General features: G+C 46.5%; 1 protein-coding gene across 1 annotated transcript in view; it reads right to left on the bottom strand.

Annotated features, from left to right (window-relative positions):
• Nucleotides 1-4,316: 4,316 nt before the first annotated feature.
• Nucleotides 4,317-27,677, bottom strand: part of LOC106896090 (plexin-A4) — a 113,324-nt gene continuing 89,963 nt past the window's right edge. The window contains exons 21-23 of the mRNA XM_014955815.1: nucleotides 23,168-23,380; nucleotides 11,111-11,261; nucleotides 4,317-10,376 (exon numbers count right to left, since the gene is read on the bottom strand). Of these exons, the coding sequence (XP_014811301.1) occupies nucleotides 10,281-10,376; nucleotides 11,111-11,261; nucleotides 23,168-23,380 (460 nt within the window). The 3' untranslated portion in view covers nucleotides 4,317-10,280. The remainder of the gene's footprint in view (nucleotides 10,377-11,110; nucleotides 11,262-23,167; nucleotides 23,381-27,677) is intronic.

Here is a 27,677-nt window from a genome sequence, read left to right as displayed (position 1 = left end):
GAAATGGACATCACCTCTCGTGGACAGTAAAGGCAAGAAAGCTTTGAAATTGTCTCTTTTCTCTAGCTTGGGGGTGGGAGAATCCAGCATAGATAGAAAAAAACCAAACAATTATTTCAGTGAGGTGAAGGCAAGATGGCTCCTGCTTGCTTTGCAGATAACTGGTTGACCTTGAACCTCCAGCTTGGCCTATCTGGGAGGTGAACAGAGTCATTTCAGAGGCTGAAACTGGGAGAAGTGACTGCTGTTTCCTTGTCTCTGTCATGCACTTGCAAACATGGCCAACAGGACCTGAGCTGAGGTCCATCAGGATCTCCAGAGGGCCCCAGGAGGCACCAGACTGACTCCCTTTCCTTTTGCAGACATATCCCCATTAGAGATTTTCCTCTTTGGTCCTTCTCTTGCAGCTCTTGTTGAATCAATAGGTAAATTCTTCACTAAGCAGTAGCAAGCCCACACATGTAATCCCCTTGAAAGCAAACATTTTGAGCTTACGGCTGACAACAGGGAGTTACCACAAGCCTGGAATCTGTTTGTTTGGCTGTGCTAAGTAATTGCAGCCCCATTTAATGCTTGGAAGGGCGTGTTTGTGGGAATAGTTGGGTTTGTGTTGTTTCCCAGTCTTGGCTCCCAGTCTTCCCTCTTGGAAGGCAAGAGGAAACTGTGGTCCTGTACATATCACATATGAGGTTTAGCTACAGGACCTCAGTGTAGGTCCCAGCCATGCCCTACCCTATGGATTCTCACAAATGTGCAATACCCTCCTGTGTCCAATGACGGTAATAATGACTGGGTTCATTGGTACTGGGCAAAACCAGGCTGCAGAGACCCTAATTTTGGCCCTGAGTTGCTGGATGATTGAGGGCAACTCATTTCACCTCTTCGTGCCTCAGTTTCCTCCCCACCTCTTCCTTTTCCTGTCTTGTCTCACTGGCATAGGAGCTGTTATTTCTACGGGAACACTCTCTCCCTGTTTATGCAATGTCTGGCAGAGACTCAGCCTAAATCTACTCTTGTGTAAATGTTAAGTACAACCACTTAGCCTGGAAGGAAGCTTTTGTGAGATATTTCAGTTTAGGTTTAAAAAAGGTCCCCAAAAATAAAAGCCTTCATAACTCTTTTCTGTAGAGGTGTTTTGGTTTGGTTTTTGGTTTTGGTTTTTTTTGGGGGGTTGGTTTTTTTTGTTTTTTTCCCCTAAATACACTAATATTTCAGAATAGCTGAAATCTCAAGCACTTTGCACACAAAGTTTTCTCACATAAGCTCCTGCAATTCGCCCTGCTGCTCAGAGGGGTCTGATGGGTGACACCTATAAGGGTAACACACTGCTGTGAGTGACTGACCTGCTGCTGGGGCGTGCTGGTAGATGGATGCAGGTCCTTTTTGGGTGACGAGGACTTTTCCTTTGCTGTGTCCCAAGGAGCAGCTGGACGGAGATGTCTCATTTCCATGGCTGGATGTGGTCCATCTGCCGGCGTACATAGTGCTGCTCATCAATAGATACCTAGACATTTGTTGAAGCCTATTGAGAAAGCTGTCAGAGCTTCATTTTATCCCTTTCCCTTTCTGAAGCCCACTGTCTTACTTCATTTCCATGCACTCCATTGAGTTGAGACTTGCGGATCCAAGTTCAACAAAAAGATGTTGGCTTTCAAAAAGCCTTATGTTGGCAATGTGGTCTGCAGATCCCACCAAGCCTGTCAGCTGCCTCATTCCTCGGTGGGTGACAGAGGCTTAGCCCTTCCAAGCGTGGCAGAGGCTGCACCAGCTCCAGACACACAACCCTGACTCTGTTTTCCTCTCTGGTGAGTGAACAGTGGCACAGCACTGGCTGGGAGAAAGGGAATGGTGGAAAACACTGGGAGATACAGAGGCAGAGGAGGCTGGTAAGGTTGCTGGTGCCACTGTCTAGGTCTTGGGATGAGGAGAAGAGCTTTGTCCCTGCTTTGCGGGGAGATGGAGGCTAGTGGTTATGTGCAGCACTGGCTGCCAGTCTGCTGGGGGAGGTGGGACACAAGGAGGGAGCAGGTACACAGTTCTCACTCCTTTGCCACATCTCACTGCCACAAGAGTGGTGAATTATGAAAGATGGCAGTTTCAGTAGTCCCCACCACTGCATACGCCCCATTTTTCACCTCCAAAGGGACCTGGCTCTGCTTATATCAGCTTGGCTTTTCAGGAGCAGGGTCACTCAAAAGCACCTATGAATCTTTTATCTCCATTTCGCCTTCAGCTGCGGTGTCTCAGGTCAAATTTCCTGTCCTTTGGGGTACATGATGAGGTTGATATGTTAAACCATGCAGACCTGTGTCACAGCAGTGCAAACCCAGCCCAGACTCTGGCCTCCTTCATTAAAGATTAACTCTTTGCAACAGCTGTTCAAAAGACAGTATCATAAGATAATAACCATGAGATAAGGGGACCACAATGCCTGGGGGGAAGACGTGCGAAAGGGAAAATGGATTTTCCCTTCTTGCTTTAAGCAAAGGTATCTAGAAACTGGAGCATCCATCAGCTGCTCCTTCTTACCACCTGTGGGAGGAGAGCAGGAATAGGAGGCAGGGGAAGGAGGGAGGCTGCATTTCTCACTGCCAGGGGAACATCTTCAGCTGTGAACATAGATGCAGAGGACAAGAGACTACACCTGGCAGCAGATCTGCCCACAGGCAGTTGACCATTCCCTCTCCCTTGGAGAGACGTTCTTCTGCCTCCATCCAAGGATATAGATGCTCAGGACAGATTATTTCTCCCCACTTGCATGGCCAACCACAAGTCCTGAAAGTAGGGCTTGCCCCAGCAGCCTCAGGCCTGGCATGACATCTTGGGAACAAAGAAGCAAGTGGGTTGGGGTGTTTGCTTGTCTACCTAAGACTACCTATGACTCTAGTGGCTGAGATTGTAAAGGGTTTTTTTTGTGTGTGTATGGTTGGACTCAGTGATCTCAGAGGTCCTTTTCAACCATGACAATTCTGTGATTCTTCCAGGTTTGAAACCCAACGTGATGATTGATAGTCTAATGGCCAAGGAGTTAGAGGCTCCCAGTGAGGACTTTCAAGAGCCATAGGATATGGTTCCTTTAATGGCATCCCTGAATTAATGACCTTATAGATCATCTTCAAAATGCACAGCTGATGACACCCCAAAGGCAGATGGAAAGGAATAACCTGGCTGGATCCCACCTCTCCAAAAATATTTCGAACTACCCAATAAATGGGTTTTTGTGTGGGAGTTAAATAAAGGGGGTGGGGGGGAGGAGGGAGGAAGGAAGGGAGGAAGGAAGGCATGGAGGGAGGGAGGGAGTGGATTGGTGGAAGAAAGCTCTACACAGTCATTTGTTGACATAAACAGGCTGGTCCCCAAGCCTTTGCCCTCTCTGGCTTCACACATAGCTGGGGTCTGCTCAGTTGGGATCCACTTCCCACCGTGCTTCACCAGCCCAGCCCATGGGCATGTAGTCAAGCCCAAAATGCCAATGTGTGCTAACTCTCTGGAGCACCAAGGAAACTCTACAGCAGGTACTGTGAATGGTGAGGGTCTGTGATTCTTCCACGTTTGAAACCCAATGTGATTGGCCAAGTCTAATGGCCAAGGAGTTAGAGGTTCCCAGTGAGGACTTTGAAGAGCCATAGGATATGGTTCCTTTAATGGCATCCCTGAATTCATGACCTTGTTGATCATCTTCAAAATGCACAGCTGATGACACCCCAAAGGCAGATGGAAAGGAATAACCTGGCTGGATCCCACCTCTCCAAAAATATTTCGAACTACCCAATAAATGGGTTTTTGTGTGGGAGTTAAATAAAGGGGGTGGGGGGGAGGAGGGAGGGAGGAAGGGAGGAAGGAAGGCATGGAGGGAGGGAGGGAGTGGATTGGTGGAAGAAAGCTCTACACAGTCATTTGTTGACATAAACAGGCTGGTCCCCAAGCCTTTGCCCTCTCTGGCTTCACACATAGCTGGGGTCTGCTCAGTTGGGATCCACTTCCCACCGTGCTTCACCAGCCCAGCCCATGGGCATGTAGTCAAGCCCAAAATGCCAATGTGTGCTAACTCTCTGGAGCACCAAGGAAACTCTACAGCAGGTACTGTGAATGGTGAGGGAGGCTGAACTTGGTAGAAGGCTCCTATGGTGTATGTGGACTTGCTTTAAACACTTACATGGTCTCCAGTTTCATGCTTCCCCTTCACTTGAATTCTCTCTCTCTGGCTCCATTTGGCCACAGGAAGCAGCAATCACAGCCTGGGGCATTTTTATTTCTTTATTTTTTTTTAATAAACTTTATTCTATATTACAAATAGGTTTTTTTTCTTTTTTGTTCTGGACTGCAAAATAGGAATGCCTTATATTTACATACACAGGTATACAATTAATTATAACAAAGGTACAGAAGCTTTGCCTTTACCAAGTAACAACGGGATTCCAATTTAAATAGTATAGATTTTATTTAATTTTTAACTAGGATCAATTCAAAAGAAAATCAAACCAACAACAACAACAACCTAAGAAAAAGGATCCCAACCTCCTTTCTAATGCTGTCTTGACATCTCTTTGAGGCTGTTAGTAACACTGTAGTGAAAGGATATGTCTTTACATTGATTTTTGTATTTAAGATGGAAGCTTTAGCAAAACGGAGAATGAGAGTTCTGGGCTCATGTGTATGTCCAAGACACAGGGTCAGACACTAGGAAGGGCCTGTCTTGTAACGTTAAATAATCCAGTTGCCTCTCATCTTGATTCTTTAGGGAAAACACTGGGAGCATTTAGTTAGCACCTAATCTTTCTGCTTCCTTACCCCACTCTGGGCTGGAAAGCGGGTTTTCTCCAGGGACTGGAGAAAGAGCAGCACAGAAATTTCAAAAAAACACCAAGTTTCTCTTAAGATACTTCAGAAAGGACTGCAAGCTTGGACATGTGCCTTGATTTCTCCAACTGGCTCTTGTGCCTCAGTCTATCTGAAAGCAAAGAGCAACTTCTACTGGGATATGCTGCCCTCAGAGTCAAGGAGCTATGCAAGACCACACCAGCAAGAGAAGGGAATGCTGAAAGAGCCCAAATGTCCTGGTTTTCCCCATTTTCCACACCCAGGTTCGCTTTACTCAGCTTCCCTGCACATTGCTCTCTGCTGCGAGTGTCTTTGAGGTGATCTGTTTCCAAGCAGAAAGAATTTCTTGAGGTAAACTCTCCATTTTTAGAACAGAAGATTAACACCAAAAAAAAAAAGCGCCAATGAACAAACAACAACAACGACAACAACAGAAATCACACACGTGACAGGTTGATTAGACTAAGCAGCTTTATATCCTCGCTGGGGTTTTTTTGGTGGTTTTATTTTTTCCAAGTGTAAATCTTGGGGTTTTTTTTCTTCTTCTTTTTTCTTTTGACATCCTTCTACAAATTAATTTGATGCTGTAAGCCTGTGTCCCCTTAGGTGCTTCTCTAACAGTGCAGTGAACTGAGCCATCCCAAATAAAACGTGGTTGACAAACTCTGCTTTCAAAGTATTCTCTGCAAAATGTTTCCCTGTAAGACAATTAAACTTTTTTGGAGGAAGGGGCCTTGCACAATGGCAGAGGTGAGGGAAAACTGCAGGACTCCGTGGACCTAACAATACTCTGAAATGGGAAGAGTTTTGGGTACAAAGCAGGAAAAGTCAGGCTGTGAATGGCCAGGAGCCTGAGGTTAACTCCATGATGCTGAGGTTCACTTCACCAGTTGCCTGCTCTACAGCATACCAAGTTTGGATGGCAAGACCTAGGACATCCCAAGACCTCCTCTGGACTTGACAAAATGTGGAAGGAATGTGTAATCTTTGTGTTGGCTGACTCAACCATGAGAGTAGCCACTGGACTCTTAACACTCTGTCAGTTCTCATAGAATCATAGAATGGTTTGGGTTGGAAAGGACCTTAAAGATCATCAAGTTCCAACGCCCCTGCCATGGGCAGGGACACCTCCCACCAGATCAGGTATTTCAATAGCACTATTAAAAATAACAATGACAATTATGTGATTTACTTGGTGTTTCTCCCTTCATAGTAAATACCTCCCTGAGGGCTAATGCGCAAGATCTGGAAACTTTGGTAATCGCTTTTCAATTCAAGCAAATACCAACCAAAATTCCGCTTGTAAATCTTTTTCATGTCGTATCAATTTTTTATGGTCTCCAGTGCTGAAGAGTTATGAGAAGACTACTACAGTGGTAAAACTACAGCTGAGAAAATTGGCATAGCCCTCTCACCTCACGGAGCAAGGCTGGTGTATTCTGGGTTGGACAAAGCCTTCAGATATGTTCAAGACAGAATGAAGAGCGGGAAGAGAAGGATTGGGGCATGTTGGGAGAGCAAGGTGTCCTTGGGTGGCTGCATTTCTCCTTTTCAGTGGTTCTCTTGTGTTATCTGTTCAAGTTCTAACAATCTCTCACACCTTCTTTCAGAGAGCACACAGCTTTTCCTACAACAGTGTTTACTGGGAGGCTCAGTGTGCAAAAGCACAGATGTCTCAGATCACTGTGACACTGATAGGTGAGCTCACACTCACAGGGAGGACACGAGGGTGTTTGCAGAGGGACCTGCCACCTTCTGCTCCTCTGAGCCAGGAGCGAAGTCCCAGAGCAAACTCTGCAGTGAAGAAATAATCTTAGCTCTCTCAGCAAGACCACAGAGAGTTTTCAGGAGTTCCCTTTCCCCATTTCTGATGGTGCTGTGTCAGCATTCATTGTCTGGATTGCGGTGTTTGAGAAATACCCATAAAAATCAGCCTATTATCTGGCATATTCTAGGTATTAAGAGCCTGTCTTCTATTGACTTCTAGGGACTTTGGCTGCAGTTCTCTCTGTGTGGCTTGAAAACTAGTGTGGAATACCACCTATTGGGCATTTTTGGTCAAGTGTGGAAAGGGAGGTGGGGGAAAAGAAGTCAAAGCAAGAGGAAAAGAACGCATCCATGTTGTAGTAGGGCTCATTCTTCTGCTTGTGTCTTTGTTTTAAGTTGTATTTTACATGCACTTAAAAAATAGTTAGCTCAACAGGTGAGGCTGGGAAGAAAGATGCCAAGACCTCTCATAGACTGGGGGATGCTGGGACAGTGGTTGGAAATGGGGAGGGCACTGAAGGGGACAGGGGAGGAAGCCCACGCATTTACATCACAATTCTGGCACATTTTGCAAGCGAAAACTGAAACACCAAATAAAGACAAACAAAAAGAAAAACAAGGAGGAGATGAAAGAAAAGCAAAAATACCGTTTTTCTTTCAAATCCTGGGGATGGGGGAAAGAAGAGTGTGGAGAGAAAACGGAAATACCTAAATGGGAACTAGGGAAGGGTTAAGACACCAATCTCATGGCTCTTCCCATTTCCCCTAAGCGTTTCATTCTCAGTGTCTCTGAGGTGTTCAAGTTTTTCTTGAAAAATATATATATACACATTACAGATGAAAAACTCCGTACCAGCAAGAAGAAATAAAATAATAACAATGGAAAACAACCATAATAAAACAAAAACACAGCCCTGAAAACATCAAAAAGAAACAGGGTGAGTCTCAGATTTCCCCTGTGGTGTTCCTCTGTCTTGAGTAACAGTTGCAGGATCACACCAGTTCACTTTGATACCTTTTTTTTTGTTTGTTTGTTTAAACAGCTTCTTCTTCCTTTCATGTGCGCATGTCCAGGCTGTATAGCCCATCACTCATAACCACTTCCCTCCAAGCCAGCTATTTGTCCTTAGACTCCTACCATCCAGCTGTGAGTACAAGGCATGACAATAGGGTCCATATTTATTTTTTGTGGCACTTTGTTTGTCAAAACCTTTGGTTTCTTCCTTTTTTTTTTTTTTTTTTTTTTTTAAATTTTCCTTTTTTTTACGTACTTATAAAAAATATTGTGTTTGTGTTGTTGTTGTAATTTTCTTAACCGCTGGCTCTGGTGGGACTTCCACCCCACTTTCACAGCCATAATCAATGGGTCTGGAACATGCGCCGACATTATAAATGGATCAACAAAATCATGGCAGGACCAACCAAACCCAACTCATCCCTAATGCGCAGGCCTCTTAAAGATGCTGAGATGTCCATAAGGTGCATGATGAGTCCATCAGCTCAGCAATCAAACGGAAAGCAAGCAAAATTAATCAAAGGAAGTAACACACACACACACGCACACACAGATACGCACACGCGCGCACACACACGCGCACAAAATAATAATAATAATAATTATAATCAAGAGAGAAGTGTCTGGGGTTTTAAAACCAAGACGTGTCCCTAAGTTTGCTTGAATCTTGCGATGTTCTGCCCACACACACATCCAGTTTGGGACTGTTTTTTCTTTTAATGGGATTAGAAAGACTTGCCTACATGTGTATCTGCTTGGCTGAACGAAACCTGCCTGCTGACTGACTCCTGTTTGCACCACATCTCCCATGACATGCACTCGTGATCTGTTGCTCTGAAGAGGTTCTGGTTTGCTAGCAAGAGGCATGAATAAAATCAAAAAGCACTCATTCCGCCATCAATTTATAAACCCTGTCTTTACCCCTTCCTTCCTCCAGGTGCAAAGTGGATCCAGGCTGTAGCTCTTGAGGATGGTGTGAGATGGATGTGGGCTGATTCTCCGTGACATCAGGACACTCCCCCATCTTCTAGTGAGCACTGTTCATCTCTTGTGAGATGAATGCAGGCCCAGCTCTTGCCTCCGTGGTGTACAAGATGCAAGGTCTGCCTGAGGGTCTCCCACTATGCTGAACCATGGTGTTTTCCAGGCTGGCAGCTGTATGGAAAAGATTAGCCAAATTCAGAAAAGACACACGAGGCCAATCCCCTTTGGTTGGCCATGAAACAGGTTGAGATGTTGTTCTGGAGGAGTTGAGCAGAGGGAAGGATGGAGCAATCATCCACAATTGTCCTGTGGTGACAGTGATCTCTGAAGGGATCGGAAGTGTAAAAAGAGAGCAAATTCTTCCCAGGAAGCAACTGTGTCTTCAGTAAGGCCTGTTTGTTCCAGAAATGGAGAAGAGGAAAGACCAGGAGTTGGCACTAAAAGGCAGATGAGCTTACAGTGGTTCAGAGACCTCCAGAAGACATGCAGTTCAGCTGGGAGTATCTAGATAGAAGAATATTTTGCAGCGTTTCATTTGGATTTCCTCCAAGATTTCCTTCCAAAATGTGTGGTGACATTTCCTCTTAGGAGTGGCTTTGAAGGAAGCTTCTACCATCAGTCCTAGCCCTTCAGTATCCTTCTGATATTCCACCACGAGAAAACAACGGCTTTGTTCCAGTTGAGGAAACAAAATGGAAAGAACTAACAGCTTTAAGGAAAACACTTCTGATTGGTTTTTGAGGCCGAGCACCTTGCCTGGAACAAAATAAGACTTCTGGTTCTTGCTTTCCAAGCTGAGGTGGGAACAAGGGAAATGCTGCAGCGTCCATTGCCAGAAGGAACAGAATGACCACCGACGGGATGCCACTTTTGCCGCAGTGCTATGACCAACAGGACACAATGGGAAAGACGGAGGGGACACAGGTCTCTTTGAAAAATAAGAATAACCATATGAAACACACGGGCAGGGGAGCGTCGGTCTCCTCCTCCCCTCTTGACCCTTCCGCTGTCCCAGGAGAGCAGCTACCCCGCTGTTTGCCCAGGCAGATAAGAGCCACAGTGGTCCCACTCTGGACGGAGCTGTGGCATTCTTCAGGGAGCCTTGGGGTTCCTGTCCCAGTGGGTCACTATCAAGAGATAGAGTTGCAATGGCTCTGCAGGAGAGGATCTTGACTTGCTCCTGACCTCCAGCATCCCTGCAGGCAGGCTGCCTTCCCCTTGGGGAAACTTTTAGTAATACTGAGTTCATTTCCATGTCCACTCCAGAGGCTACAGCCCATGGAGGGCAGTTAAAGCAGCATGACAGAAGTTACCTCCCAATTCCCCATCTGCAGAGTGACTATGTGATGTCGGGGGAGGGTTTGGGGGGGAGGGTAGGGTGTATGTAATAGTTTGTTTTTTTTTTTTCTCTAGGGCAAAGGCAGAGGGGAAGCTGTGAAAAGGAGAGCTTCACCCAATCATCTTCGTATCCCCAGAGCCAAGATTCCTCCACAGTCTTTTCTTTTAAACCCTGGGGCTTCGTCGCTTTGTCCATAGATTTTGAAAGAGAAAGAAATGAGAGAGAAAGAGAGAGGAGCGTTGTTCAGGTGACTCTGCTTACAGCCCATCAAAACTTGCACTTGGTAAAGATGATGATCTTGAGTGAGGCACGACTTGGTTTATCCCTTCCAGGGTGTCCCTGGCAGGACAGTTCTCAGCTGTCTATGCTCATGAGGGTTATGACTTGTTCAAGTTTGTAGGCAAGTTTCTGTTTCCCAGCCTGGTCATCTTGATCAAGGGCTCCGAGAATCTGGAAAAGGAGAGAGAAAAAAGTGATTGGGATTTTAACTTTTTTTTGCCCCAAAGGACTGAGTCCAGCACCTTACATCAGCAGATGAAGGTTAGCTTTCTCTAAGCTAGGTCCCAGGCTTAGTTTAGATTATGCAAAGCAGGTCACTCAGCCAGCAGGGAACTAGGCAGGCAGTTTGGGGTAGATTTGACTAAATGCAGACCTCTAGATTGCAACCGATTAAGTGAATTCTTCTCTTGGAGATCAGTTATTTGGCAGCTTTATTCATCACCTTGCCATGCCACTTGAGATGCCCTAAGGTATTTAACGTGGTCTTCAACACACAGAACCTTGCTGGTCACCTTTAAGTTCTGTGTCATGCTTGCTGGACCATTCTTGGGTGTGTTAGGGAATCTGAAATGGCACTGGGCACATATGCTTGAACAACTTTTGGTCACATGTGGTGCAGAACTGACGTGGAGCTCCTCTGTAGCAAGCTAACATCTGAGCATGGACTACTGCAAGCCAGCTACATCTGACTGAGCAATAATAAGAGACAACAATAACAGGGATCCAGATGGAAGAGTACCAAGGAGATCAATAATCCCAGACCCTCCCATTCCAGACCCCAGGCCTTGCTTTTCATTCCTTAAATCCCTCATCCCCCTAGCCAGGATGAAGATCTGGGACCTGTGGAATAGGTGGGCTCTCCCATTGGTCTGCAGAACTGCTCTTCCCCTCTCTAAGGCTCTTACCTCCTCACTGTACTTGCCAACGTAGGAGTATATCTCTGAGAGCGCGCTCATAGTGTTGAACTCATTCATATGCATGCGAGACTGCTCAGCCAAGTATGCATTCATGTCCTGGTCACTGATTGCTGGCATTTTGGCGATGTCTGAATAGTACCTGAGAGAGAGAAATACAGGTGTTTCTCGAGGGGAGAGAGTAAGGAGTCAAGAAATGAAACCCACCAACAATATGGAGAAAGAAAACACTTAGCGCTCTTGGAGTCTTCTGGTGCACCAATGATATACCTGGTCATACTCTTCTTTTACAGCAAAGGAGATGATTTAGCCAAAATTGGAAATTACTGAAGCACTATTCCTGAATATCAGACATGTGCTGTATTCACTCAACCCTATTCTGAGACCAAAGTCCCAAAGAACAACCTGTAAACTTTCTCCATGCCATCAAAGAACTAGGCAGTACCTATTGATACTGGATTCCTTTGTCAAGCCTTGAGGGGCGTTGAGTCCCACAGAGAAGTCCCACTGACCTCGCTGCCCGCTGATAGCTCAGTATTTTGATCCCATAGACTAAAAACCCCCATGCATGCTTGCTTGCACCAGTCACGCTAGAACGTCTGCATCCATTGCTAACATCATCCACCTCCCACACTGAATCCAGTCTATCCCAGGAACTCCTCTGCTGATCAGCATCTCCCTATAGCCCCAAATTTTAAGTGAGTCTGACGTCACATTTTATGGCAATAGGCTTCAACACCCTCATCTCATATAATCATCTTCTCAGGAACTCCTCTGCTGATCAGCATCTCCCCATAGCCCCAAATTTTAAGTGAGTCTGATGTCACATTTTATGGCAATAGGCTTCATCACCCTCATCTCATACAATCATAGAATGGTTTGTGTTGGAAGGGACCTTAAAGATCACCTAGTTCCACCCCCCTGCCCTGGGCAGGGACACATCCCACCAGACCAGGTTGCTCAAAGCCCCATCCAGCCTGGCCTTGAACCCCTCCAGGGATGGGGCAGCCACAGCTTCTCTGGGCAACCTGGGCCAGGCTCTCACCACCCTCACAGTAAAGAATTTCTTCCTGGTATCTCATCTAAATCCCCTCTCTTTCAGTTTAAAACTATTAGTCCCCATTCTATTGCTACGCTCCTTAATAAAGAGTCCCTCCCCATGTTTCTATAGGCCCCCTTTAAGTACCAGAAGGCTGCTATGAGGTCATTTCCACTCTGATTTCTTCCTGGTATCTCATCTAAATCTCCTCTCTTTCAGTTTAAAACTGTTAGTCCCCATCCTATTATTACACTCCTTAATAAAGAGTCCTTCCCCATGTCTCCTATAGGCCCCCTCTAAGTACCAGAAGGCTGCTATGAGGTCATCTCCACTCTAACTGGGGGAAATTTGCTTCCCATAGGAGTCAACATCATTCCCCTTGAGAGCAAGAAGAGTGGGGCTTCATCTGTAGGATATGGAGCCCCCAAACCATTGCCCATCGGGCTCCACCAGCAGAGCAATGTCTCTTTAAGGAAGTTGCTATTTTCAATGTCCTTCGTCCCCCTGGGTAAGGCAGGTCTTGGAGGACAAGGTTTGCGGATGGTAATCAGTCACTGTCACTCGCAGCTGTGCTCTGCTGTCAACTGGTTAATTAGACGCCATCATTTACATTTTTAATTTCTGCAATTTTAAAAAAAAAAAAAAAAAAAAAAAAAAAAAAAAAAAAAAAGCCCATAGCTGCAGCAATCCACAATTTTATAATTAGGAGGCAGAGGGGACGGGGAGCCAAAAGAGCTGACAGGTGTCCTGTAAACAGCGTTGAGACACCTGCTGAGATGGAGGCTGTTTTCCACTGCAGAGAAATTGGACAGTGAAGTGCTGTATGATAAGGATCCTTCAGACAGACAAGTGGGAAAATACTCTCTATGACAGCGGGGGGGACGAGCAGCTGCTGAAGTCTCCTGTGAAAGACAGCACGGTGCAAGAGCTGGGGAGGAAACCCCTCCACAACAGAAGGCTCCAGTTTTGCTCAGTCTGGTTTTGTGCCCCACGCTCCCATCCTGATTTATTGCAACGGGTTTTTCTCAGTTGCTATCCTGGTTTTGCGGAGAGGGATTGATGTAACCCTTGGGAGAGAAAGGAATTGGAGGTAGAGGTCCTTCTCCTGGCTTTCTGCATAGTCTTCCAGCCTGACTGCTTCCAGAGCTAGACTCTGGCTTATCATAAAAACATATGCAAAACTCATTAACTTTACTGCAACTTCCAGTATGCACAACATTAAGCTCCCTGGAGTCATAACATCTTGTCTTCTGGGCTCAGGACCAGCCAAAAATCATAGTCTAACTCAGTCCCATGGACTAAATATTGTCCACTCCCACTACTCCAGTGATGAGTGGCTCTGATTTTGCTTTATGCTCCGCCTAATCTTCAACCTCCAAGAGGACCTGAACAGTTGTCTGTAAGGGAAGGAGCCACCTCAAAACTTCTTGAGAACCTGTCCTGCAGAACCACCTCCAGAAGAACATGGTGAGCAGGATGAATAAATATTTCCAGACCTTTGCCACACCCAGAAAAACTCAAACCAGTCTCAGCATCAGCAGCTGGACAAAATCAGACATGTGCTACAGGGACTTCTGACAAGAGAAAGTATCAGGAACTGGTGGCATCCATGACAGTGTTGTTGTACACTCCTCAGAGACAAAGGACATTGCTGAGAAACACGGAATCTCATGGCCAAAAAATGAGGTGTTCCTTGGCATCCAAAGAAAACTAAATTCATGGGCAACCAGCACGGTTCATAGACTTGTGAGGAAAAACAGCCTGCAATGCAGTGAAATGCATTGATTTATGGCACCTAAGAGGAGCCCATGGAGAAGATCCCAGCTTCTTATGAATATTGCAGAGGCACCCTCCTGCTAGGCGAAATGAAAAGAGAAGGGGATTACATCACAGCAAAAATAGATGAGGCTGGTGGAGGAAAGCAGAGGTACTGGGTTGTATTTGCCAGTCCGGCTCTGACAACCAACTGAAATGATCCTTTCCCTCTCTGGTTCAGCTGCTCACCAAACGGTGGCAGGAGAGTGGGTGCAGGGATGGGGTGCTCCTAAAAAGTGAGACACAGACACACGTATCGTCTGCTTCTCCGAGTTTCTCCTGTCTCCCTTCCACCTGTTAGCAATGCTCTCCTGAGTGTGTGACTCAGAATCACAGAATCTTCTAGGTTGGAAGGGACCTTAAAGATCATCTTGTCCAACCGTCAACCTAACTGACAAAAATAGACACCCACACAACAAACAAGAAGCATCACCATCACTAAACCATACCTCCCAGCACTACATCAACCTGTCTTTTGAACACCTCACAAGGGTCTGAAAGCTCTCTGGTCCCTTTCCAGCCCTGCAGAGATATCTTCCCAGCAGCATAACACTCCCGTGAACAATGAAAAACCACACACAATGCTCCTTAGAGAGAAGGACAGGGTGCAAGAATCTGAGTTTCAGGGCTTGGAGGTCTCTCCAGCCATGACAGATTCTCAAACTGTGATCTCAGCATGCTGGGTTCATGGGCCATCACCCACAGCCATACCAAAGTGTTCCTGTCTCCCTCGGACTCAATTCCCCAGCTATCATACACCTGAGCAGTTATTACCCATTAAGACTGCAAACCAAGACACTGTGGGATCGTGTTTTGCAGGAAAAAATAAAAGAAAAAGAAGGAAAAAAAAAAATAATGCGTGTATCAATAGTCAAACCCAGCTGCTAGTACACAGAGAAGACATATAATGTCCTTCCATCAGAGCTCTGCCATGGCCAAATGACTTATTTATTCAGAAGTGTTTCTAATGAAGCCATCATCGCGCTATCTAAAGAAATTATGAATGTGTATATTAAAGCATCCTAGCAGGAAGATGAAAACATCCCCGCTGAGTCTTTATTCACCTTCTATATGAGACGAGATCCTCAGAGGTACTTAAGGCCTCTCTGCCATTTGCATACCCCTCATGTCTTCAAAACCGCTGTGAAGCTGTCACCGAACCCCAGAGGTCCTTACGTTGTCACTGCCAGCATTTGCAAAGGCTGCCTGAGTGTGTCTTCCCCTCATCCCTGCAGCTGACAGCTCTCACTTACACCCAAGCCGAGCTGTGAGGCCAGTGCAGAAGGAACGGGATGCTCTTCCACCACCCTGCCTCCTGGGAGCACCCCAAAGCTGAAGGTCACCAGGTCTCACCTGGGACATGGGCAGATCATTGACTCACACTTCCACAGCCAGATACCCTCTGAATGAGGAATAATAGTAGAAAAGTAGAAAATCATAGAATCGCCTAGGTTGGAAGGGACCTTTCAGATCATCTAATCCAACCATCAATCTAACACTGACCCGGACCATCACTAAACCATGTCCCTCAGCACCACGTCTACCCGGCTTGTAAATACCACCAGGGATGGTGACTCCACCACTTCCCTGGGCCGCCTGTTCCAACATTTGATAACTCTTTCAGTGTAAAAATGTTTCCTAATACTAAAAGTAGAAAATCATAGAATCGCCTACGTTGGAAGGGACCTTTCAGATCATCTAATCCAACCATCAATCTAACACTGACCAGGACCATCACTAAACCATGTCCCTCAGCACCACGTCTACCCGTCTTTTAAATACCACCAGGGATGGTGACTCCACCACTTCCCTGGGCCGCCTGTTCCAACATTTGATAACTCTTTCAGTGTAAAAATGTTTCCTAATACTAAATCTAAACCTCCTCTGGTACAACTTGAGGCCATTTCCTCTTGTCCTATCACCTGTTCCTTGGGAGAAGAGATCAACCCCCGCCTGGCTACACCCTTCTTACAGGGAGTTGTAGAGAGCGAGAAGGTCTCCCCTCAGCCTCCTTTCCTCCAGGCTGAACCCCCCCAGCTCCCTCAGCCCCTCCTCACAAGACTCGTGCTCCAGACTCATCATCAGCTTCGCTGCCCTTCTCTGGACATGCTCCAGCACCCCAATGTCTTTCTTGTCATGAGGGGCCCAAAACTGGATACAACACTCGATGAGGGGCCCAAAACTGGACACAACACTCGAATCATCTAGTTTCAACCCCCTTCCATGGGCAGGGACACCTCCCACTAGACCAGAGTGCTCAAAGCCCCATTCACCCTGGCCTTGAACACTTCCAAGAAGTTGGGGCATCCACAGCTTCTCTGGGCAATCTGTTCCAGTGCCTCACGACCCTCACAGCAAAGAGTTTCTTCGCAGTACCTAATCTAAATCTCCCCTCTTTCAGTTTAAAACCATTACCCCTCGTCATACAGCTGCACTCCCTGATCAAGAGTCTCTTCCCATCTTTCCTGCAGCCCCTTTAGGGACTGGAAGGACTCTAAGGTCTCCCCGGAGCCTTCTCTTCTCCAGGCTGAACAATGCCAACTCCCTCAGCCTTGAACCACCACTACTACATGGGGAAGGATATTGGATGCACCAGTATTTAGTAGGGCTCCCTCTTCTTCTCAAAAAATAATTGCTCTTGTTGCTTTCACATCCTAATCTTTCCCTGGGTTTTCAGTTTAAAACCATTACCCCTCGTCATACAGCTGCACTCCCTGATCAAGAGTCTCTTCCCATCTTTCCTGCAGCCCCTTTAGGGACTGGAAGGACTCTAAGGTCTCCCCGGAGCCTTCTCTTCTCCAGGCTGAACAATGCCAACTCCCTCAGCCTTGAACCACCACTACTACATGGGGAAGGATATTGGATGCACCAGTATTTAGTAGGGCTCCCTCTTCTTCTCAAAAAAATAATTGCTCTTGTTGCTTTCACATCCTAATCGTTCCCTGGGTTGTCTTTTTTGTTTTGTTTTGTTTTGTTTTGAAAGCAATACAACAGCGACCTGGGAATACATCCTGACCTCTGTTTAGGCAGGGGGAGATGCTCTTGCCTTGGGTACCAACCAGGAGAGGCTCCTCATTGGAGCTGTTTCACAAGAACGACTGTGCTCGCTGCCACTCAGTGACTCATTAACTCGTCAAAAGAGAAGAGAAAAGCCGTGTTGCTGGTGCTTCCTCTCCAGTCTGAAATTTTCCAGCGCCCGGGCCGGGGTTTAGGCAGCTTAGCATGGAGCTAATTGCCTTCCAAAAAGATCTTTTTGTCATGGCTGTTGTTGTGCCATCGCTGGGTTGGGACTGCGCTCATTAATAATCATTTTAGCATATGAAAAGCTTGTAACGAGTCCATGTGCTGCAGACGGCAGACGCAATTACAGCAATAACATAATTAGGGTTATGCAATAGCCGGCTGTATCGAGACCACTGAAGGAGGAAGAGATGCCTGAAAGGGACGTGGGGAAGCAGAGAAGGACTGAAGGAAAGCTTGGGAACAACCCAGCAGCCAGCCCTTTTGTGGGCTGAAGTGGAGCAGTACAAGGACATTTGTGGGCAATGTCAGTTCTCCTGTCGACACGGCGTGGCAATTTCAGTTTGCTGGGAGGCATCTGAGCTGCGGGGTTTGCGTTTGTGCTGATTCAGCTACAGGCAGCCGCCAGACCCTGTTAGCCCAGAATGATCCCCTTTCGGACAGAGGTTCAAGGCCAGGCTGTTGTAGACTGATTGGACTTTGGCAGTAACAGCAGGACAGCTAAGCAGAAGATACCGGCCCCAAAGTTCACTGTAGACCTGTCAGTTCTTCCAGAGATTTGCCTTGAAGAGCTGGAGGGAATGTTTCTATCTGTGTTTGCATCCCCTTGCTAGGGCACTGATTTTATTTTGCTGGCTTCTGCTGCTGCTTTTCATCTCAGATGAGCGGGCAGCACTGAGACAATGGCTGAAGAGTGCCTCGGTGCACAGGGAGCTTCTCCTTGAGAAGAAACTATCCAGCATCATCTCAGCGCAGAGGATGTGTGGGTCTGGGGTTGTACCCTCTGAATAGGGAGGTTTCAAGGCCAGGCTGGATGTGGCCTTGAGCAACTTGCTCTAGTGGGAGGTGTCCCTGCCCATGGCAGGGGGGTTGGAACTGGATGATCTTTGAGGTCCCTTCCAACCCAAACCATTCTATGATTCTATGATTTTATGAATAGAGACACATTGTCACCTCGACCGATGAAAACTGCGCCGTGTAAGAGCAGTGTGTTACTGTGATGAGAAAATATCAGGAGCTTTTTGTTGACCAAAAGTAAAGACAGACAAGAGAGAAGTCTTCAGACTTCTCTGCCGCAGAGAGGCAGGGAACAAGCTGTACCCCATGTTCCTGGGGAGGCAATGAGATGGCATGGGCTTTAATTACAGCCGGGGAAACTTTGTCTGCCCATCAGGGATAACACTCTGATGGGAAGGATGGGGAAGCGCAGGAAGGGATTGCCCGAGGAGAGCAGAGGCTCAGTCATTGGAGGCCTTTAAGAAGGGGGTAGACAAACATCTGTCAGGAAGGCTTTAGACAGAGCTGATCCTGCCCTGAGGCAGGAGCTGGTTGGGTTGACCTCCTGAGGCCCCTTCCAGCACCATTTTTTATTATCTCTACCGACAACACCCCCTACCTTGACCCTTGGTATGCTATATCTTCAGCCTTTTTTTTTCTGGCAGGGAAAGGAGACACAAAAGATTGCATTTTTTTTTTTTAAAGTAGAGCCAGGATTTGCACCTGTCATTTAATGCTCTCTTTTAAAGCCCTCGGAGTCACCCCAATGTTTCTGTTTAAAGCTTCAATAGCTTACAACGTTAGGGTGCACACAGCTTATCATCTTTATTGTACTAAACCAGTCCAATTTGTCTTTCTTTGTAAAGCTGGCTGCAAAGTGGCCAACAGACATCACAAGCACTGCACTGGAAGAGACCATCCGTTGATTACAGAGTCCTGAAGCCACAGGCTGACAAGTTATGTGGGTTAGATCCCAAATGGGTCCAGACTATCCATTTTGTGTGCTCCAAACACGCTCCCACAGCATTTTCTCACAAGCTGAAGAGCTTGAGATCTAAAGGCTAATGCCATGCAAGTCATAGTCGCTGGAGGAAAAGGAAAAAGATGAGAGATCACGGACCCAGGACCTGGGTCTAGACCAGGCAGTGTTTGTACCCAAGTTAACATAATATATTGCAGATGTTATAATTCTGAATTCCACAGATCAGGTCACTTTTAGTCCCGAACCTGGCAAACCTATTTTGAATGGCCTTCATTGGAAGATTCTCAAAGTGTTAGGAACACTTGCAATATCTCCGTTGACTTTCAGCTTTTCTTTGAGGGGCTACTTTTAACGCACAATAAGCAGGCGAAAGGAGACCAAGTCCCTGCAGGGATGAGAAAAAAAAGTTCCTCTCCTTGCAGCACTGCAGGTATTTGGGGCACCAGCGTGCAATGGAAAAACTCTTTAACTTCTGCTTTTTGTGCTCTGCCCCTTTTCAGTCTCCCACATCCCTGCTTCCTTGCCAGGCTTCGGTAGGGAAACATCGTATTGATTGTGATGCAGGCAATTAAACGGTGTTAATGAAGTTCAAACAAGTGTTATCATAAGCTTGGCAGCATGGAGAGAAATGAAAGGTCAGCCACAGCCCTTTGTCATCTTTTCAGTGTGGTGTTGAATGCTAATGAGACAGTCCCAATTAGAACAGGCTCCCCTTTGTATTGCTTGGGGATTACATCAAATGCTCCCAAGTTCTCCAGATTTCTAGGCTCAAAGGGGACATTTGAAGTAAACTTGAAAAGATGCAGATCTGAAGCCGGTCTAATGTAAATTCAGCAAAGCCTATGGAGTTTTACTAACAAAAGTCAGATGAGAAACTGGTCCACCATTCTCATTCTTTTCCTCATTTTTCAATAGACTCAGATAATGATAATTGAAAAGCCTCCACCTTGTTTTAGAACCCCAGCCTGCCTCTCCATGGCTTCAACAAAAGCCAAATAGTCTGTCCCCATTTCCTGGGTTAATTCTCCTGCCTCAGTCAGGCCTCCTCTTCTGCAGCAGGAAATCCAAGTTGTGGCTGCACCTAGATACTTTTTAGCCATGAGAAAAGAGCCCTGGGTGTGTAATTTGAATGGTGGACCTGGTTTCCACCAAAGTCAGGATTTCTCAGTGGATTTGTTTCAGCAGGCAGAGCCCACCTCTGCTTCCAAGAGCTTAAAAAAGGGCTGTTGAAATCAAACTCCCAGTGGAGTCCCATGTAGAGGTAGACCATTGATCGGGCCAGAATCTGTAGCTATTCCCTTCCCAACGTGCATTCAGACTCTAAAGAGGTGGAAAACTAATCTTTGAAGGATTGGAGGTATGTAATTTCACCCACACCTGCTTCTTGTGCCAGGGTCATACACTGGTTTGAGTTTTGTGAGTCCTCAGGGCAGACTCCACACTGAGAAACCAGGAGTTGCAAAGAAAAGGCTTGGAGTAACCCAGCCCAGCTTCCATTTCAACAGACCCGCTAAAAGAAATGAGCCTGTCTTTACTCCAGAGTACCTTCAAGTAGGGCTACAATCTACCACTGCCTAATTGCCCTCTTAGAGATTCTTCTTCATCAAAGAAGTTCATTTGATTTCAGGTTCTTCTGAATTACTCAACCACTTCTTAAACTCCCCGACTGAAAATCTTTTTATCTTACGATTTGCTCTTTGAAGAAGTCTAGTGGTCTTGAAGGATGCTCTCTCCAGCTGATGCTGACTACAGAAATAGCTCCAACCAGTACTGGAAGCCATTGGAGCTGGAATAACTCCCTCTAAGTACAGTTGCAGAATAGAGAAAAGGAATTCATTAACTAAGAGTAGAATTGAAATTATATTCTATTCATCCTTGATGTGTTTTCCTTTGATCTACCACAGCATCCAGGTGCCACTGCCTTGAGTCAGTGGAACTGACACACAAAAATATAAGCAGGGGCAGAAGCTCTAACCATATTCCAAAACCTGCAGCCTCCCCTCGGGCATCAGTTCAAGTTGTCAGACATCAGTGCAGATAACAACCCAGCGCATGCTGGGCGCAGAAATCCAGTGCTGTTTACCAGCAGCAGGAGGTGTTATGTACCTCGTTTGCAAACCCAGTTGTTCAGGAAAACTTCCAGGGAAACGCAGCACCTCTTGCTGAAGATCTCTGGGCAACAGGATTTAGCTCTAAAAAGTTGCAAAGTGTAATCAATACTGGGGGGAAGAAAAAAACAAAAACAAAAAAACCAAAAAGGGACACTGCAGCCTTTTGTTTATGTAGAAAAAAATAGGTGATTCATAGAACCATAAAATGGTTCAGGTTGGAAAGGACCTTAAAGATCATCGAGTTCCAGCCCCCTGCCCTGGGCAGGGACACCTCCCACCAGACCAGGTTGCTCAAAGCCCCATCCAGCCTGGTTTTGAACGTCTCCAAAAAGTCGGGGCATCCACAGCTTCTCTGGGCAACCTGTTCCACCACCCTCACAGGAAAGAATTTATTCCTCATGTCTAATCTAAATCTCCCCTCTTTCAGTTTAAAACCCTTCCCTCTTGTCCTATCTCTCCCCTCCCTGATCAAGAGTCCCTCCCTTATTTTTCCTGTAGCCCCTTTAGGGACTGGAAGGCTGCTATAAGGTCTCCCTGGAGCCTTCTCTTCTCCAGGCTGAACAACCCTAACCCTATGAGGAAATATCCTGTTCTCCCCCTACGTACCTCAGTCTGTCACTTAAATGCACCATCTCCAAAGATAAAAAATCAACCAGGGTGACTTGTAAAGCAAAGCATTTATCCACAGAAAACAACCACTCAGTAAACGCAAGGTTGCTAAAGCATCACTAGAGTATGACACCTTCGGGTCACTGTTGGTGCAAGTTTGATTTCTAAATGAATCTCAAACACCTCTTTCCCCCTATCCAGGTCAATCCAGCAATCAACCTCAATACATACTAAGAAACTTGGACACAGTACCAGAAGTAGGTCATAATTAAGCAAGGTAGCTCACAAGAGCCTTACAGGTTGCCTAGAAACGACATTTGCAGAAGTGTTTAACCACATCTAAAAATAATTGTCCAGACAAATCAGAGACCGATAGGAGTATTATTGTAAAAGAATGTCACCTCATGCTGACTAGGGGACAGAGCTTTTTGATCAGCCGTGTTCTCCTTTCACAAAATGAGAGAAAACCATCCCCAACAAAGGAAATACAGTGGTTTACAGCCCGGTGTGCCTACGCTAGCAGAGGTCTCATAGAACCAGCATGACACGGTATCAATTTTAGACAGTGCCTATGAAGTCATCCAGACAAATCACTGCTTAAAACTGGATGGCTTTGCACAGGAATGATCTGTAAGATAAACCCATCTTTGTATCTACAGAGTAGTAATCATTCTCCATCTGTGCAGTTCCCAAACCTGTCAATAATGCCAGGCAAGCGTAGCAGGCTGGAAAACAAAGCAGAGATCAACTTCTGCAAGGCTTGCTCCAGCAGACAGGCTGGATGGAGTTGCAAGATGTGCTGTTTTCTTGTCCTGTGGAAAATCTTAGAGAAATTGATGCCCCTACGTACTGCAGGAATAGTTGTCTTGGTCGTATTCCCTGTGGAGCAGCTTTGCCAGACTCCGACCTTCTGTGCAGTAGTCTTGCAGATGTGGATAAAACGCTTGGAAAGAACCACTGACCTTTCAGAAAATACCTGCAGAGCTTCAGTCACCAGCCTGTCAATCTTACAGCATCTCGTTCAAAGCACCAAAGAGCCTCCAAGGAAAGCTACTGGACTTGGAATAAGGGGAGACAGTTGTATCACCCTTGGGATCGAGGTGGCGTGGGGACTGTCACAACGATGCTGACAGCAGCAGACAACTTCTGGTCTGCGTGGAAAGGCTTAGAAGCCCCACGTACTTCACAGGGCTCAAACATATCACCTCCCCTTCCTTCCTCCCTCTATCGCCTCTCAGCAGTTTTTCCTTGAGAGAGACAATGATGGCAAACACCTTCAGTTCACACCTCTAATTAAATTTCCATCTCCTCTGCAAAGCAGGTGGGAACAAAAGGCTAACACACAGCTTTCTACTTAGGCAATAACCAAAGAAAAAAGGATACCTAAGCAATACTGATGATCCCTCCTACCTCCACCCATGAAGCAGGGCCTCACTGTATCATTCGCTTATGCCATTTTCAGAATTAAAACTCACCTTTCCACCCAGTTCTTGTAGCTGGGGATGTCCTTGGCGTAGAGAAGTTTGTTGGAGGGTGAGTCTTTGCCCAGACGGTGCTCCGAGGTGGAACAGGAGTCCATGAAAGTCTGAGCCACCACAGAGAGGCAGGCATCTGTGATGCTGTTCTTGTGGATGTCAAAGACGAACTGTGGGTTCTTGATCATGTTAACCCAGAACCGTAACGGGAGGCTGCAAGAGGGGTGGGAAGGGTGAAAGAGGTGAGTCAGTCAGTGCACAGCTTACAGGCTTTGTGGTGTGGGGTTACAATGAGAAACTGTGGATGGGAATCAAACATCATGGTGTGGGCATAAGGACTCTGGGACAAGCTTTGAAATACAACAAAATCCTCCCCTACAGGACTCTAGGGACATCAGTGGAGTCACCTCAGGAGCAGCTTTTGTCCCTGTTATCCTTACAAGCCAGATTTTGTCACTCTTAAAGTCAATGCCATCTTATTGAAGTTGCACATAAATTAATGAGAGTATAATTGAGGGGGTGAAAATGACTCCTATCTTTCTACGTTAGGGTACAATGTAAAGTTGCATCTCTTGGCCGCTTCATCAGATGAGGATAGGCATGGAACCTGCAAAAAACCTTCCTGCTTTGGCAGGGGAGTTGGACTAGATGATCTCTATGGTCCCTTCCAACTCTAAAATTCAGTGAAATTCAGTGAAAACTTCCAGTGAACATTTGTCATTGAGGGGCTTGGCTTTCAGCCCTCATAGCAACCCCATGGGAAGAGAGGTAGGTAGAGTTCCCAGGCTGAGATTTAGGAGTGTTAATGGCACACACTGTGTGCTCTGGACACCGTGTACTGTCACACTCCACAGCTCAAGACCAAGACCGTGTATCATCATAGAATCATAGGATGGTTTGGGTTGGAAGGGACCTTAAAGATCATCGAGTTCCAACCCCCCTGCCATGAGCAGAGACATGTCCCACTCAATCAGGTTGCTCAAAGCCCCAGCACACTGGGCACGAAGCAGTCCTTACATGACAGGGAAAACCTTGTTGCCTCAAGGAAAAAAAAGGGACTGAGGAACAAGCGCTGTAACCTTTGAAATGAAAATGCATCTGCCCTAACTCAGGAAATGTTATTCCAATTGCAATCCAAAGCCCTTTTTTCCCCCTTTTTCTCAAAAGAGCAGTTCATTTGTATGAGATGCCCTGAGGTATCTACCTCCAGCCTTTGCCTCAAGCCTTTTTGTCAGGGCAAATGCATTTGTGTGTTCATATGTGGCCTAGGAGCTGAGATGTGTCACTGATCACAGACTCAAACTCGTGTCTCTCTGTCAGGTAGACTGTTAAGCCAACCTTCTGTGTCCACACCTTCCCAGGAGAAGGTTATTCTTCAGTCTGACAAATTCAGGCTAAACTCTCCAATTCCTCAGTTCCTTCCATTTGCTCGTTACCCCCATATGTTCACAGCACCATAAAAAAATTCAGCTTCAAGTCCAATACATTTCAGGTAACAGCAGGCAGTTGAGTGTATTCTGACAGAGGGATGACACCAGGTTTTCCTAAACCACTCTGTGTTCTCCTGAGCCAGCAAAATCACAGAGCAAATATAAGCAAAGCCCCCCTTACAGGTAATCCTACCAGCCAAGTTCAGGAGAAGCTGGCAATGAGACCTGATGGAGTTGTGGGAGGGAAACGTTTTGGGCTGGGGGTGGAGGTTCATCTGTTGGGGGATGAGATGGATGAGTGAAGGGTGCAGAACTTCTTCTGCGGGTGTTTGGATGGAAAACACAGCCACAGAGAGGACGAGCAGAGAGTGCACGTATGTGCGGGGAGGGGCTGGGGGGACCATGTCCCTAGCTGGGAATAATGAAGCCCGTGATGTGACTTTGAGTTAATTTAATCTGATTGAACAGATTTCTTCATACTGCCCCTTTTCCCACATACACACACACTCTGCCTTCCCCCCTCCCCCCTTAAATAAACCTCCTGCTCATTTAGTCTGAGTGGCTGCAATCAGCCTTAGATTAGCGCCGCAGATAATGTTAATAATATGCTAATGTTTCATTAGTTGAAAGCCTCTTTGGTGCATGGGGTTTCTTTTTTTATGTCACGGCGCTGTGACGATCTGCCATCAGCATGGCTGGTAAAAGGAAAAAATGCATGAGCTGGGAGCCCCATGGCTCTCCTCTGCTGTTCCTTTTATAGTCCCTGTATTTGCACAGGAGAAGGGGAGGGAGCGATTCCCCAGGGGACTCTTTCCAACAGGGAGACTCCACAGAGAGGAGCTGCAGAGATCTTCTCTTTCCACCGACCCCGGCTTTTCCCTGCTGTCCCATTACATGTAAGAAGAGGGGCTGCTGCCTGGCAGCTAGAGCAGGGGGTTGATGTCAGACTTTGTCACTCGCTCCAAAGGAGACTCACATCCAGCTCCAGACCCTTTAAGTACCATTTCAGTATCATCTGAGATGCTCTCCTGGCCTCCAGCTGCCAGCCCAGGAGGGTACAAGTCTCCTGTGAGCGCTGCACATCCCCTGTCGATGTCTGGGATACCTTAAAATATCTCAGATGGCATTAAATGCCTATGTGTAGGCAAACAAATGGAAATGTAGGCCCCCTCTGACTACAGTCAAACACCCATGAAGATGGGTGATGAAGATGAAGACAGTCTAGATGAAGACAGCAGCACTGCATCCTCTCCAGTGCCTCTCTAGACAGTCTTATGGGCCTGACCATCACAACAGTTAAATACTTCATTTTTCCTTCTGTATCCTCACGAGGACCCTCAGAAATACTGCCACCCCCTGTAATACAGGGCAAACCAGGACCTGTTTAGCCAAAGTGCTCCATCCTTGAGACCACACACAATCATAGTATCATAGAATGGTTCGAGTTGGAAGGCACCTTAAAGATCATCCAGTTCCAACCCCCCTGCCATGGTCAACACCTCCCACCAGACCAGGTTGCTCAAAGCCCCATCCAGTCCGGTCTTGAACACTTCCAGGGATGGGGCATCAATAGCTCCTCTGGGCAACCTGGGCCAGTGCCTCACCACCCTCACAGTAAAGGTTTTCTTCCTGACATCAAATCAAAATCTCTCTTTTTCAGTTTAAAACCATTCCCCCTCATCCTATCGCTCCACTCCGTGATAAAGATAATAAATTTATAAAGATAAACATGTTCTTCTCCTTCCAGTCCGGGACCTGGTGCTGGACTGTCCTGGGGTGTCTCACTCACCAATTGCTCTTCCAGGTGTGTCGCACGTGGGGGTCATGGATGTTGTGCTTGTCAGCCTGCTCATCCAGAAAGTCGAACATGTATTTGATAGCCAGGGGAAGTGCACTGCCACGGTGAGCAGTGCTGAAGATGGTCTCAAAGAGGTCATCCACAAATTTCTGGAGGGTGCCCTGTTGGGAGAAGGAAGGAGAGAGGAACGTGAGATACCAAGTGAGAAGAGGATATTGAATTTTGGTACAGAAAACAGAGTATGTCTGTGAGTCAGGCCCAGAGAGTGGGATTGAAGTGGAAGCCATCTAATATCTGTTAAATGTGACGTAAATTGGAAATTTCAATATGGATGGCTTTAAGCTGGCACATGCATCTTCCCAACATCTACTACATCTGGTTACCAGGATGGAGTAGGTCAAGAAGCTACCTGTCCCTTCTGCTACAAGCACTCCCTGCCATGGAGAGTGGCTGAGATGTGGTGGGCTACTTTGCCCCACCTCAGGTATATGGTGATGGAGAGGTCTGGATACATTCCCACTGAAATTTCTCTCTTCTGAGTCCTCTCCTCAACTGCTTTAGTGCACGTATGAGACAAAACCCAGCCATTTTCTGTGCTGGCTTTCATCCAGGGCCAATTCTTAAGCTGGGAGTAGAAGTCAGATGGCTGTAGAGCAAAGCAGAAGGTGTCATTGAGACAAATGGGACAAGAGTGCCTGCAGAGAGATGGCTGTTTTATATGTGTGAGTAGCATAATAAATAACACCAACTTCATCTTAATCTCCAAGAGGCCTCCTCAATTTTTACTACCCATTGGCGTGGGACTGAGGCAAACAGTAGAAACAACGCAGACCTCATTAATGTTCACTGCAGAGACTGCAGAGGTCTCTTTATGCTCCTCTGGGAAGAGAATCCCAAATCCTGTGATTGGAGAACCACCCTGGACAAACCGGTGAGGACAATTGACCTTTAGTAAGAAGGTGAAGAGCTGGAATATCAGAGGGTGACCAGGCTTGGAGAAGGGGGTAGTTGAGGAGCTGTAATAACCAGATGAGCTGCAGGACTGGTTTGGGGGCAAAACAGTCTAGGCATCCTTTCCTTGCTGAATGGGGGGCTCTAGCTCATGTCTGAATCTCTGCTTTGCCACCAGAGCTTCATAGGCATTTATATGTGAACAAACCATACGGTGGCTAAAATAACCAAAAAAGCAACCAAATCTCCAGCAAACATCTCCCAACATGCGAAATTTCCTCTTCTGAAAAATAAAAACCCTCCCCTTTCTCCACAGACCTGGGAAAGACGT

This window comes from Calidris pugnax, unplaced genomic scaffold (genome assembly GCF_001431845.1).
Source record: "Calidris pugnax isolate Ruff unplaced genomic scaffold, ASM143184v1 scaffold258, whole genome shotgun sequence".
NCBI lineage: Eukaryota > Metazoa > Chordata > Aves > Charadriiformes > Scolopacidae > Calidris > Calidris pugnax.
This window is presented reverse-complemented; position numbering and strand designations above follow the sequence as displayed.